Source organism: Uloborus diversus, chromosome 1 (genome assembly GCF_026930045.1).
Source record: "Uloborus diversus isolate 005 chromosome 1, Udiv.v.3.1, whole genome shotgun sequence".
Taxonomy (NCBI): Eukaryota; Metazoa; Arthropoda; class Arachnida; order Araneae; family Uloboridae; genus Uloborus; species Uloborus diversus.
The window spans coordinates 108,895,713-108,911,601 of record NC_072731.1 but is presented as its reverse complement, the minus strand read 5'-3'; the positions used below and the strand labels follow the sequence as shown (position 1 = coordinate 108,911,601).

Here is a 15,889-nt window from a genome sequence, read left to right as displayed (position 1 = left end):
GAAACACCTGGTTTAAAAAAATAGTTTAAATACATATATGCATAAATTATAGCTTATGTCGCTCAGTAAGAGTGCATCTTTCATACACTGAAAGAATTTTTCAAATAGCTGCAATGGTTCCGGAGAATACCTCAAACATATAAACATACAAGAGCCAGCTCTCTCTCTTTATAATATTAGTATCGAATAGCTGCGTTGCCCCGCTTTGCCCCATCTACTTTGAAAAAACTCTTTTTCAAAAGATTTATTCTTAGATTTTTATCTGCGTTAAATGGTAAACGCACACAGGCTTGCAAACAACCTATGAAGATTGGCACAAGAACTTTGACCTAAGAGCAAGATATTGCTAAGGCTTTCTTGAAATTTTACTGCAAGATAGATAATTTTAACCCACCGACTAGGATTACGAGGGGGGAAATTATCCCCTCTGGTGATGACCAAGCATGGAATAGCCTTTTCTCTTCGCCTTTTAATTTTTTTGGAATTTAAAAGACGACTAAATTGCATGTCAAGAGGAAAAAGTGCTGGTCCTGATGGCCAAGTTGGCGACCAAAAGACTGGCGATATATATCGCCAAGTGTCCAACAAATTATAACACCACTTGAGTTTACATCTAAATTAACAATGATTTCCTCCCAAACAGGGGAAAAAGACCCCTTTAGAAACACCAGAATGCAACCAAAAGGGGCGGTGCACAACTAGACCCTACTAGGAGTCTACGTATCAAATTTCAATTTTCTTTGACATACCGTTCTTGAGTGCACATACGTACATACAGACGTCACGAGAAAAATCGTTGTAATTTACTCAGGAATCGTCAAAATAGATATTTTGCGGTTCTATACATTCTTAAGCACTTATTCACGTGTGGTCGAGTCAAAAAAAAAAAAACTCAAAATTCATTCAGGGGTGAGCAAAATGGAAATTAAAGTCGATTTTTGAGTGAAATTTTTTTCGCAAATACAATACTTTCTTTTTGTAAAAGGAAGACTGAAAATTTTAAATGACTGTCATTTGGTACTCATTATTTATTTTATGCCCCATTACAAATGGTCAAACTTGAAAACTGTACTCAAATTAATTCTAAAAAAAATTAATCTGAATCCTGAATTTAAATTGTGTTTTTTGCAACCACAAGTTGCGACAGGACCCTACTCACTTGTTTCTAGAAACAGTTCCTGTCGCCCCAAGCATCGCAGAAATGAGTTTGAGTTATATGAAGAAATGTGTGGTGGATTTAATACTAACAATAGGAAAGTGTTGGAGTTAGATTTCTTTTTCGCGCCTTTTTTTTTCCGCGGAAACCAAATAAGCGGGGTTGTACAATAAAGATAACGTACAATAAATGACAAAAATGCAAAATTTGCAGTTATTGGCCTTTACCTGCAAATGGTAGTATGTGTATGTATATTCTTGTGTGTGTGCATAACCTGTGTGTATGCACGTTGGTGTGTGTGTTGTGTGTGGACGCCACTGACCAGAGAAGTGGGACATTGCTCAGGGCCGGAGGAGCGGCGCCTGCAGTGTGGTTGTAAAAGGAACTGGACGCCAAGGACGTCAAGTAAAAACAATTAGCAATCTGGGGATTGCTCAAAAAAAAAAAAAAAAAAAAAATCAATAACATCTCATTCAAACATAGTCTGCAATAAAAGCCAATATTAATGATGAGAAATAAGTTTTTAACTAAAAAAAAAACAAGAAAGCGAATTTAACAAAAAGCAACATTTATTATATTCCATACATTCTTTCTGTATTTCTCCTAACCGATTTTAAAACGTCATTTAACGGGATGCCTCGCAAAGCAGCAATTTGTGCAGCAACATGAAGAGCTAAACCAGGATGGGACCATTTTACTTTCTTTGAAACCTAAAAAAAGAAATATATAAATTTTACAGATACTGGAACAATTAAAAAATTAATATAATCTAGGCGTAACGGGCAGCAATTACAATTATACAAAAATATATGCAATTAGAACATGATGGAAAAAGAAAAGGCCTAGGTACTGTCTATAAGAGCCCTGGGCGAAATGTCTGCTTGTCTATTGCTATAACAACGAGGCATGTCTCATGTTTCCAAGAAAAGCTTAATGTTGGAAAAATTAGTACAACTGCACAAAGGCGAGTAGCGAAACCATGCCAAAAAAATCCTCCTGCTAACCCTTCCAGAAAATGAACTAAGTTGGTTTCTGTGGCAGTAGACGGGCTTAGACTTTACGGCAAGAGTTTTTTTCGTAAAGGACAGACAGTAAGCAATGTAAACATCAAAAATAAACTAGTAAAAAGAAACTAAGTAAAAGCGTTTTTCGATGGATAAAAAAAGATGTTGAAGTAAATACTGAATTTTGAAATAATGTTGCAGAGATTAAGTAAAATAAAATGAGATGTAAAAAAAGACAAGATGACAGCAATTTAAAAAGTATATAAGACAAGAATTATAAATTAATGGTTCCATAAGATTTGTAACAATTATGACAACTTTAATAAAGAGGTAAGAAATGGATTACTCTTTGCTAATCTATTCTACAATAAAAATTCTCCTTTAAAATTCATTCAATATTACAGTGGCTCCAAACCACGGTTATACAAATTCCCAGTATGATAACTGTTAGCTCAAGTTTGTGCGGAACGGTAAAAGCTGGATATATTAATTTTTGTGGTCTAGCAGACTCACCTGATCGTTTATGGTACTAAGACTATGAAATGACGTTTTTTTTTAGAAAAAGCTAAACAGATGAATTTGTGGGAGCAGTTGAGTTTTTTAAATTTATTAATTTTTGCCTTGCAGGTATGGATGGGGACGTTGCGATTCAGCAAGTCTTTTTAAGCCATTTTGATAAGAAATTGGTTCTTTATAATTCTTGTTTTATGTACTTTTTGATTTATTTGCTACAACACCTCTGTTTTTTGTTGTGTAAAAAATGCTTTTACTTTGTTTTCTTGCTGACTTGCGAGGTATTCTGAAACCTGTGAGGCTCCTTTTAGGGTAGGCTGCTCCCACCCACTGACAAAGAAACATCACAATAATGCTGATAATCTTATGTTTATTTGTGCTCTTTACACTGTTTGCATACCTATGCTTTTTCTTTTTCATCATGTTCAAATCTCATATACATATACACTTTATCAGGGTTAGTATACACTGCTTTAAAACAAAAGTAAGGACATATAGGGACTTGACTTGTAAAGACTAAAAAATAAGGATCTCAGAATAGAATTAATTAAATTGGTGCACACATTTTTAAATTCAATCTATTAGAGGAAAATGAACAATATAGAACATAAAAGATACAATAAAAATAATAACAAAAATTCCTAAAAATGTGACATTATAAAATGATGAAGGGGAGGGGGGAGTCAAAACCTAGCAATTAGATTAAATATCTTTAAATTAAATTATTAAATTTTTTTCCTTTAATTTTACATCCAAGAAATTTATTTCTATTTATTTTTCAGTTGGAGTGTTAGTGTTGTCTTTAGCTCATGTGATTGAATGAACAAGTTAATGCCTTTTAATTTTTCAGCCTCATCTGCCAAATGATTTGCTTTCGCATTTGTTTATTATGTCTTTTTCGAGAAACATTTTCTTTTTTAAAAAAAATGTACTTCCTACTGTTTATACCTTTGTCTTGCTTTGTTTTATTCTTTTCCTTTGATTAACAGACCCAGACAATTTAATAAATTAATTAATTACACACTGAGAAATGTAAGCGCCAGCTGCAATCGCCTATTACAGTTCAGTTTTCATATTAGTTGTTTAAGATTGTTTAATTGTATCGGATTTGGTAGTTGCACTGATGAATGTGGATTCCTAGAACGCCAGCCGAGATGGGGGTCGCATTCGCCCCTTCCCGCAATTCTTCAAGAGTTCCCTGAACAAGGTGTGAGATTAAAGCTGTGGCCTACTGGAAATAAAGCACTTGCAATCACTTGACTTTTAAATCAGCAACTGTAATCTTGCTCACCAGCTTAGCAGATCGCTAAGGGAAAGGAAATTTGTAAAAATACCGCTGCTTGCCCTCCACAGTTAGGGTGATGACCTGAGCTGCAAGTGCTCTATTAGAAAAACAATAATCTGATTTTTTTTAAATAATGGCAGAGTAAAAATAAGGACTTATAAGGACTTGGGGCATTAAAATAAGGACTTTTAAGCACTTGTAAAAATGCGCACAAACCCTGTTTATATATGTACATGTTTTGAAAAGAACATAGCCTTTAGAAAGACTGTATATTGAAATTTGAATCTTTTTTCTACTTTTGCTCTTAAAATTAGAAACTTATGAACCAAGGGTAAATGCTTGGTTTTTTAAAGTGGATTCTTAATCACTGATCCAATGGATAGGTACAGGTACCAGGCCTTTGATTTTTATACAGAGTCAAAAAGTATGGGGTATTCACCCAAGCCTTGGGTAAATACGTGGGGGGGGGGGAACCAAAAATATTTACCTACTCACTGGGCATTTACCCAATCCACAACACTACTGAAGCGGTGTTGTACTCAACCTTTGTCATTGCTTTAATCATTTCAGCATTTTTAGGATTTGATCTAATAACAAATAAAAAAATAGGCTGAAAATAGAAAATCTAAACCAAAATTTTTTTTTGATCCTAAAAATGCAGTTTAAAATCATATTTAGTGACATTCAAGAGGAGTGTGTGAACCGAGGGCTCTCTCTCCTTATATTTCCAATATTAAATGTCCTAACAACACATTTTAAGCACCTTTTAATCTTTTTCAAGAGGGTAATAATCTGGTTTGGATTTGTGCTTTTGCACCATACTTGATTTTCCCGCCCACTCAGAAGATGTCACCCATGGTATAGGCTTGACCATCTGCTTCCTTTGCATTCGGCACATTATTTACAATTGCTTGGCTGTGGATGGAATCAAAAACCTATAATCCTCAGAATAGTCTAGTTTTAAAAGTTAATATGCTCGTATACAGTTATTGCTTGCAAAAATTGCAAGCAGCACCATGTTTTTTTTTTTTTTTTTTTTAATTTGATTCTTCTCAGCTCTTACTGAAACCTAATTTCTGCTTGAATACATATATAACGTCATTTTTTAAAAATAAGTAGCATCTTAATCTTCTACATCATATTCTAATTAAAGGTCCTAAACCTAAGATACTAAAAACATGATACTTACAGCTTTAGGAATAAAATATGGTGCATCTGTTTCAAGGAGAAGTCGATTCAAAGGAATATTTTTGACAACTTCGTGGACACACTCAGCTGATTGAAAGGTTACGACATTTGTTATTCCTATAAACAAGTTTGGGAAAGTATCTAACCACTTTTCTGCCCAAGTCCACGTATCAGTGAAGCAATGTAGGTGAATATGATAGTCTTCTGGAACAACCTGAAGGTTAAAAAAAAAGGGGGGGGGGAACAAGTTAGTTTTTCATAATTAAAATGCTGAAAATACGTACATTGAAAGTGAATTCATAATCTTAAGTAGCATAGAATTGCATCAACCAATAAAAAGAGACTTAATTCCAACACAAAAAGCTAACACACTAAGAATTAGAAATAGGAACAACATCAGTTATGTTTCAAAAGCTACATAGGAGCCCTATGGTATACAATTTTAGATTTAAAACTCACTTGTAAATTATCAAGAAACTGCACTAGGAAAAATGCAGCATGGCAGAATCCAAACTTTGCCTTCAACTTACGAGTTGAACCGCACCATGCTGCGGACACTCACTGGTGAGATAAATTCACTTCATCTAACAGTTTGTTGGTACTCTCAGCTGCAATGAGATGGCTTCTTCCTCCAGCTCAGTTATGCACTAATCCAGACTAATGAGTTCTAATCAGAAAGAAACTGCAGTCTCTGGATGTAGTAACCAGGCTGTCTGGTATATTGCATCTAATTTTGATAGCCTAAACTTTAAATTGTTTTTTGTTTCAATTCAGGAATGCTAGCACAATTTTAGGCTTCAAAAGAAAATATTGCCTTTCTACTTTTGATAAAGTAAACCAGGTGTGCATACCTGGGGGGAAGGGGTCATGGCAGAGAGTGTCATTGAAATTTTTAAAATGGGGGGTGGGCTGTTTTGAGGGGTATTTTTCTTTTTCTTGGGGGGTTGGAGGGTGGCACACCTGAACAAACATTATAAAAAGTGCCCTTGAATGCAATTTGCAGTAAAACATGTGTGATCAAAACTCAAGGTGATAAAAGATTTCAAATTTTAAAGGATCATGAAATAGGCAAGATAGGATCTTATTGCCCTTTCAGAAGACGTTTTCAAAGTAAAAAAACAAAATATTTATATTTTTTTTATTGCTATTGAAAAAAAATGCAAATGTTATGCCATGAAACACGAAAACATTACAAAAGCTTGCAGAGTTCGAAAAACACTCTTTGTGAGCACATATAATTTTAAACCCTTGTAAACTGCTACATCTCCCCCCCTTCCCCACCAAGATGTCATGACTCTCCAGAACCATTTTGATCGTGGTTGTACTCCATGACTATCCCTGACTCTCCAAGTGCCCGGATACCTTTTTTATATCTCAATGAATGTTGGTTGCTCTAAGGTCAAGCTTTCTGTGTTCAAATTGTTTTGTTTAAGCTTTTTAAATCTTTAAATAAAATGTAGGGGATTCGGGGACCATATAAAAGATAACTGCACATTTTTTTTTGTTTCAAACATTTTATATCTTAACTCAACATCTTAATTTTACTATTTTTGGAATTGTGCAATGGAATGTTGTTGGAAAATGACCAGAAAATTACTATGATTTAAACTTTTTAACTGTTGCCATCTTGTGTTTGTTAACAAATAAATGTTTGTAATTATTTTAATCAAGGCTTTTAAAATAATTTTCAATTTTCATTCTTTGCTTTGCTTTTGAGATAAATCGAAAACTGTGATGATCGTCAAGTTTTGGCGTGTGTCATTTTGTTTTTGTCAGGAATATTGCTTCCTCGTCAAACATGGGGAGGGATCAGAATTATAAGAAAGATGCAGAACAGGGTTGAAACACAAGTTCAAGAATTAAATTCCCTGACATTTCTAGTTGCTTTTAGAAACTAGTATGTTGTGGCTATCACGAAACTTTCTTCTATATTTTTCTTTTTTTTTCTGATCCCTCCCCATGCTTGACGAGGAAGCAATATTCCGAACAAAAACAAAATTACACATGCAAAAACTTGACGACCATTACAATATCTGAATTATTGCAAAAGCAAAGCAAAAAACGAAAATTGAAAGTTATTTTAAAAACCTTGCTTGAATTAATTACAAATATTTTTTTTGTTAACAAACATAAGATGGCAACAGTTTTTAAATCATTGAGATAATATTTTCGATCATTTCCATACAATTAAAATCACGAGAAATACGCAGACGACAATCTATTACGATTTATCTTTCTTATTGTTGCATTAATAAAGCTATTTTTATTCTTGGGGAAAAAAAAAAAAAAAAACACTTCTTGGAGCGATTGGTGTCAAAATTGAACCAAAGCCTGTTTACATATGGATTCACATATATTCCAAATTTCAACCAGAACGTAGCATTACTTCTTGAGATAGGGCACTCACAATGGAAAAAAAGAACGGGCGATTGCGCTACCCCCCCCTTTTTAGCTGTTGACACCAAAATAAAACCAGCTCCTATACCCACTAAGGGCTACTTGCAGATAATTTTTTCTTTCATTCCGTTCATTATTTCTTGAGATACAGCAGTCACAATTGACGACAAAATTGAATCAGCACCTGTTCCTGTTAATGGCAACATATGGACCAAATTTTGTTTGATTCCGCCAGTTACTTCCTGAGGAATAGCAAGCACGTGTAACTCAAAAAACGTCCCATTGCTCCACCCCCCTTGAAGGAATTCGCGCCGAAAACAAATAGGCACAAGTTCACATAGGGGCACATATGTGTACCAAATTTCGTTCGATTTCATGTGGTAGTTTTTGCTGTAGAGCGGCCACAAACAACTGGTCACACACAGATGTTACACACACACGGACACACATACACACAGACAGACAGACATTTTCCAAAAATAGTTGAAATGGACTCAGCACACCTCAAAACGTTCGAATCCGTCAAAATTCGAAACTCGAAAATTTGCACGAATCCAATACTTTCTTCTATATATTAGATATAGAAGAAAGTAAAAATTCCATGTTAATAAATGTCGATTTAAGTTATTAAATACCAAAACAACATACTTTCAATGTAAATAAACCTACTTTATGAACCAAATATAGTTTAAAAAATTATCAATGTTTCTAATCTATAGTTGGGTAAAGTTAAGATAAATTTAAAATTTAATTACACAGAATGAAGGCTACTAATGAGATTCCAGATGCATTGCAAAAAAAAAAAAAAAACTAGTAATATCTAGCTAACCATGGCATTTTTTTTTTGCCAAAAGAAGCAAAATGAAATGTAATGACATAAATCAGAACTTTATGGTTTTTGTATGGATTGGATATCTTTTTTTTTTCTTTTTGTAGACATATTACAATTAGTCTCCAAAAATAAGCTAAAATTTTATATTCCCTTAACTATGAGGAAAATGCGCATATCTGGAACGCGACATTTACCATACTTCAGCATTTTTGCCTAAACGAAGTAGCAATTTCACCCATCAGATGGATAATTGGGAAGGAATTCCCTGGCATTTCCAGTATTTCAATAATTTTTGATTGTCCCTGACATTTCCCTGACCATTTTAGGTGATTTTCATTTTCCTTGACAATTCCAGGTTTTAACCCTGTAGTAGAAAGTTTCGTGATGGCCACAACATACTAGTTTTCCTTAGTAGTAAGGGAAACATTTTTTTTTTATAAATCTTCAGTAAAAAATCAATTTTTCAAAAAAATTGATCCAATGCATTGGTTAATCATTTAAACCAGGGCTTCCCAAACTGTGGCCCGTGGACCCCTTGGGGGTTTGCAACAAGTTCTGGGGAAAAAATGTTTTAAACAGGTGAAATGACATTTTAATAATGCTCTTATATTTCAAATCCAAAATTTCCACCTTCGAAGTATGGAGTTATCCATTGAACACAACATTTTGACACCTGGAGATACAATGTTGTTAGATCATGCAGCCACCACACTGCAAATTCCCAGTACATATGGGAATCATTTTTGAAAGACTTTCAGTCAGAAAAAGTGTTCTAAATTTGCTCCGTTAAAAAGAAAGTGAAAACATTTTTTTTTCTTTCCAACAAATATAATTAACACCTTTTTCTATTAGTGGAATGTCTCAACATGATACTAGAAGAAACTTTGTTCAATGATCGCTGTTGGTCGATGTCGAGAATGGCAGAAAAAAGGAAGGCCTTCCCTGGTCGAAGACCGTCCCACTGCTGACAAAAATGCAGACAACTGTTAATTCTACATCACAATATTTTGGTAAAACTAACAACAAAAACTACTGGTATACTCAAAGGAGTGGTCCATCAGTACTGTAAAAACTCAAAAACTCTGCGCTCTAAAACAAAAAGCATGTCGACGAGTGTCGGTGTTTCGAAAATGTTTTCAAATGCGTTTGTTCCCAAGATGTAAAAACTTCTGTTGAGCCAAATAAAAGTTCTGAAAAGTGTTCTCAGAAACGTTTTGAAAGCAGTTCCATAAAGTATGCTTCAAAGTGTTCTAAACAACTAAGCACTTTTCATAATGCAATCAAAAGGACAAAATAACCTTTCTGGGTCAGAAAGGACAATTTAAGCATTCCTGTAGTTTTTGAAAATTCCAAGAAAATGACGAAAAAAAATGAGAAAGTGACCAACGAAGAAGACCAAGTGACCAAGAAAATGACAAACGAAGAAAAGTGTGGCTCGTCATGAAGAGAATTTCTTATCATTATCTAGCTTTCAATCATAAATTTGAGTGTTCAAACATGCATATTTTTCTTAAGGGGAAAGTTTGGTTTGAAATGGCTAGAACCGCACTTTTCTTCGTTTGTGGTGTCATTTTCTTGGAATTTTCGAAAGCTACAGGAATGCTTAAATTATCCTTTCTGACCCAGAATTGAGTGCATATGAAAAGTGCTTAGTATTTTTTAAAAAATTCTGTTATTTTACTCTTTTTAGTGTAAATGTATTTTAGGAATAGAATAATTTTACCGTCACGAAACTTCACCTCATTTTTTTTATATAAATGCTCGGTACATAAAGGGGGAAAAAACTATATAAGTGTCTAAAACTTTAAGCAGTTGGCACAAAAATTTAATCCTTGTTCCTCACTAGGATTTATGCCTGCTAATTTCATCCTTACTTCCGAGAAGCATCGATTCCAAATTTTCATTATGATTGCTTTTAACATTACTGTTGCAAGGCAACAAAATTTGTAATGGTAGTAACAATGGGTTTTATATTTAAACATTTAATGGGAAAATTGCACGAAATTTGCTATTTTCCACCCTAACCGAAATATTAATTTTATTTCAGAATTTTAATTTTTCAGCGTTAAGTTGTACCTTATGATTAAGCAAATCATTTAGTGATATCCATAAATCTCTAAGTGATCTAGTTGCTGAAATATAAGCAAAACCAGGCCTCAGATTACTCCAAGAACAAACAGGCTAAGTATAATAAAAGTGCTTAAAAAGGGGACAAGTGTCCAAATTCAAAAACTATCATAAGATTACTCTGAAAAATTGAAAACTGAAGCTGTCTAGATTTTGAACCTGCTATTTGACTTCAGTAGTTAAAAATTAAACCCAATATATCTACTCAAATTGTGCCAACTAAACAAACTTCACCCTTCCCATTAATTCGGTCTTCAATTTTAAATTTTCATTTGTTTCGTTACCAATTTATTTCTGTCTGATCAACTTGATTTTTGTACTTCAGAGTTTGTAAATAAAGTAATGCATTGCAAACTACCTACCAAGGGTCCATCCACAAATGATGTCATGCTTTGAGGAGGAGGGGGCTTGGGAAATTGTTTTAGTTGGTGATAGGAGAAAGGGGGAGAGAAACAAGAGGGACACTCAATTTTATAATAATATGCTTATGAAAAATAGCGTGACATGTAACAAGGAGAAGAGAAGGGCAAAGGTGAAGTGTGAGATTTTGTTACAAATGAGGGAGCGGGTCAAGCATGTGGAAAAAAAGCGTGACATCATTTATGGACAGCCCCCTAAGAACTTTTTTTAAGGGGTCTGCTCTAAATATTGACATACAAAAGGGGTCCACTGGCTATAAAGTTTGGGAAGCCCTGATATAAACTAATAGAAATTTGAAATTTTCACAAAAGAAATAAATATTCAACTATAAATTTAAAAAAAAAGAGAAAGAAATAATTGAGAAAAAAGCAGGAAAATATACGGTCTCCCAAAAAAGGACTTTTAGGAAAAAATAAAGAAACTAATTCAACATTAAGCACTTTAACGAGCCTTTTGTTACAAATTACTGAAACTAAGCACTTTATAGGCTCTGTAAAACTAGATGGAACCTGAACACACAACTGAAAATATTTATACAGAAAGCAAACAGAAAAAACAACAGATAATGCACACTCACTTCTTTTAAAATCTCCATACAATCTTCATTAGCTTCTCTGCAGTGAATGACTAGTGGCAAACTAATTTTCTTTGCAATTTTCAGCTGCCGCCTAAAAACTTCATGTTGCTTTTCTTTGGTACAATTATTTCTGTAATAATAATTTTAAAACATAGTATTGATTCAAATTTGAAGGAAATAAAAACATTCAGTTATCAACAATTCGAAACTAGTGGAAAAGAAATTTTAGCAAAATTATAAGTTATAGTGTACAACACATCCACATGACAAACAAATAATTACGTACATGAAATACACCGCCAGCTCAGTCATTTCCATCCGAGGACTGCAGTTTCGTGTTTATTAGCACTCATCAGCCCAGCATAGGAAAGTGACTGAGCTGGAGATGGAAAACCTCTTAAGGAAGCCAAGAGTGCCAAACAAACTGGTAGCTAATATAGAATTAGCAAACCAGACGAGTGACCGAAGCAATGGTTCGGTTCAACTCGAAGCTCGAAGGCAAGGCATGGTATATTCAGTAAATTACCGACCCATTTGCCAGAGCTAAAGCAGAAATACATGAAATACACCGCCAGCTCAGTCATTTCCATCCGAGGACTGCAGTTTCGTGCTTATTAGCACTCATCAGCCCGGCATAGGAAAGTGACTGAGCTGGAGATGGAAAACCTCTTAAGAAAGCCAAGAGTGCCAAACAAACTGCGTCGGTAATTTACTGAATATACCATGTCTTGCCTTCAAGCTTCGAGTTGAACCAAACCATTGCTTCAGTCACTCGTCTGGTTTGCTAATTCTATATTAGCTACCAGTTTGTTTGGCACTCTTGGCTTCCTTAAGAGGATTTCCATCTCCAGCTCAGTCACTTTCCTATGCCGGGCTGATGAGTGCTAATAAGCACGAAACTGCAGTCCTCGGATGGAAATGACTGAGCTGGCGGTGTATTTCATGCATTTCTGCTTTAGCCCTGGCAAATGGGTCGGTAATTTACTGAATAAATAATTACTAGTTCGGGCATGCATGTTTGAATGCCGAATCCAAAGGACTACTGTAACTTTGTAGATAACATCTTGCATCATAATTTTTACTTTAACTTTAATTATTGTAGCTACATAACTTGAAAAATGTATAATCATTATTTCTTTATAACAAAGTTCTTAATGTGAGTTGGTGGTAAGAGACTGCTTGAAAAATGCAAAGTAAGCAATACATATATATTTGTGTTACTCATTAACACAAAATTAATATACAGTGTTCATCCATAAATTTTCTGTTGTCATAGTAATACAGGGTTCACACTCTAATTAAAAAGTAAGGAGTTCTTAAGGAATTTATTTTACTTTTTAAGGACTAGTTTCTTGTTTATAGGGGGGGGGGGGTAACCATTGAAATATGTTTTATTGTGAAAGTTAATAAAACATAATTGATATTGATTGAAAATTAGTATTTTCCCAAAAACAAAACAGGAACTAACAATTTCCAAACCAAAAAGAAAAAAAAAACTTTAAAGAATAAAATAATTGCTAAAATAAGAACTATAATAAGCCAAATAAAAGTAGTCAAGGCCAAAACAACGTCAACTTTCAAAATAATTGAAATATTTACAGGGTACAAAAGAACTAATTTCAAACACAACAAACAATTTTCGACCAAGCTTTTGTTTCATTTTGGCATAGAAACATAAGGTTACTCATACGAGATTGAAATAAAGAAAATTCAATTTCAGTATTATGGATCCTATTGAAAAAATTGTACAAATTATTTTAATCTTCAAAATAAATTAAAAATTTTGTAGACCATTTCAAAACTTTTGTGTGATTATGCGCTGATAAACAGAGTATAGTGACAAATTTTAAGAGTTTTTCATCTAAAAAGTATGAAAATTAGAATTCTAGGAAATAGTGGTACAGGGCTCATAGCAAGTGGAAAAAAATATACAGGAGTTTAAAAGAAAAAATATAGGAGTTTAAAAGGAAAAATATAGGATTTAGGTAGAAAAATATATAGGAATTTTGAAAAAAGTATAGGATCTAGTAGGCATGTTTGGATCATTGTACAAAAAAAAAAAAAAAAAAATTGCCATTATCAATACAATTCTATATCATGCATGAAGTCATGGCAATGTGAAGAGTCACATATGTGAGAGCAAATGAATTTTCATACCTACAGCCGCTTATATGAATCATGTTTGTTTAAGACGAATTTGATTTAATTTCGCAAAATTGTGTGTGCCTGTTTTTCTTTTTTTTAAAGTGCAATTCTACATACAATTTAAGAGATTTTTAATAAATTTTTGCTCAAATGAGATATTATTAGAAGTATACCGTGCACTCAAAATATTTATTCTCTGATTATTTAAAGAATTTTATCACAAAACAGTATGAAAATGCAATTACAAATTTCAGTTTTTAACTTACGTGCTTTGAAAATCTGTTATTGATTGCTAGAACTAGGTAATAATTATTTTGGGCATTCTTTTTTTAATGTCATAAATCTACTCATAGTCCTTGATATTGGTACCTTATTGCTTCAATGCTAACACTAACGATTAAATATCCTATCGACTCCATGTCTCTCTCCTCCCACTGATTTTGTTGGACATATCGTTGAGAAAAATCGTTACAAAAAGTGTGCAACACTCTGTTTCCAATTTGTTTCACCCCAAAGGCAGAATACTTTACGATGTTCTGCAACGAAAAATCATTTGACTAAAATTGTTCTGCAAGTACTTTAAGCATTGTACGCGAAAAAACGTGACATTTTAAACAAGTTGGGTGGCAAAAATCAAAATCATTTCACATAGTTTTTTTTTTTAACTGGACTGTTACTATTTATTTTTGTGGAAATGAGATATTTCCGGAAACATCACAGCTTTCAACCAAATGACTAATTAAAGAGCACTGAATTTGGAAAATTAGTTGATCATGAAAACTATAAAATCAAAAAAACTTTAACAAGGTGTCAAACCTAAACCGATTGGGATTCTCCAAAAATAGTTTATATTCTTTCCAAAATGCATAGAAAGAGCAAAAATACAAAATTTTATAAAAATCCGAACCTAGGTGTCAAACCACATTTTTTGGTTAATTTTACATGGCATGAAGGAGCAATTAAAATAATGTTACTAAACAAAGAAATTACTGAAATAATTAATAGAATGAGTTGAGTTTGGGTTGCATGTAATTAAACACTTCAAAACAATTAAAATATTTTCTGGATGCAAAAGGATTGAAATCTTAAACAAGACACGCAATTTCCAGCGATGGACATGTTGGCATGTTTCCTAAACATGCATGGCGGAAATTGTAATGGATGAAGATCGATTGGGAAAAACCTACAAAGGACTAATCGAATTCAACATCGCGAGCTTTCCCCCAAATTATCGTAATTTGAGACAATTTTAGATTTTCTACTAATTTTAAGAAATTTGCAAACTCTACAGATTTTCTGCACCGCAGTTTCTGCAGATTTTCTGCACCGCAGTTTTTGCAGATTTTCGGCACCGCGGTTTCTGCAAATTTTCGGCACCGCGGTTTCTGCAAATTTTCGGCATCGCGGTTTCTGCAAATTTTCGACACCGCGGTTTCTGCAAATTTTCGGCACCGTGGTTTCTGCAGAAATTTCAATGAAATTTGCAGAAAATTTGTCAGTTTTCCTCTCACATTTGAACAGAATTGTTCTGCAGCTCAGGCATCTGTTCTGCGACGTACGTCGCAAATTTAGTAGTATTCTGCTTTGGGGTGTTTCACTATTTAAAGAAAAAAAAAAAACTTTACTAAACAAAGGCAAAGAAAAAAAGGCTGCGCTAATGCATCACGTTTGTGGGAAATGGTCAGTCTCATATGCTTGATTCATTCAAGTGGCAGGTTTGATTCAAAAATTCAGCAATTTCTTAATATTAAAACTGGATTTTTTTAGTTTTCGAGGAATTGATTCATTAAAGTGGCTGATTTATTTACCCGGTGCCCACTGTAATGGCATTATCCATAATGTGTGTATTATATTAATCAATGTGTGTATATATATTTACACACACCATGTATAAAGAGTGAATTTAACCTAATCTGCCAAATGAAAGGGGGCGTTAGAAGAGCTCAAGTGGAGCACAGAACTATCCAGTATCCTGTCCAATTTGAAACCATAATCAAATAGATTTTTTAAAAAAAAGTCAAAAAAAAAAAAAAAAAAAAAAAAACTGAGATGAAGATTGATTTCTGAAATTCTTGGAAAATCTACACACAAAATAAGTACATATTTGAAAAAAATCGAACAAAATCCTATAAAATGACTTTTTTTTTCATTGAGATAGTTACATTTTTCAGCGAGCTTTGAAACAATTGAAGTACTCAAAGTTGAATTAGTATCAAAATCTGTACACGGCCTTTTTCAAAAATAT

The 15,889-nt window shown here is 33.5% G+C and overlaps 1 protein-coding gene across 1 annotated transcript in view; it reads right to left on the bottom strand.

Moving 5' to 3' along the window:
- Positions 1-1,636: 1,636 nt before the first annotated feature.
- Positions 1,637-15,889, bottom strand: part of LOC129219371 (putative deoxyribonuclease TATDN2) — a gene marked incomplete in the record, with an annotated part of 46,060 nt that continues 31,807 nt past the window's right edge. The window contains 3 exon segments of the mRNA XM_054853785.1: positions 1,637-1,866; positions 5,148-5,360; positions 11,500-11,629. Of these exon segments, the coding sequence (XP_054709760.1) occupies positions 1,729-1,866; positions 5,148-5,360; positions 11,500-11,629 (481 nt within the window).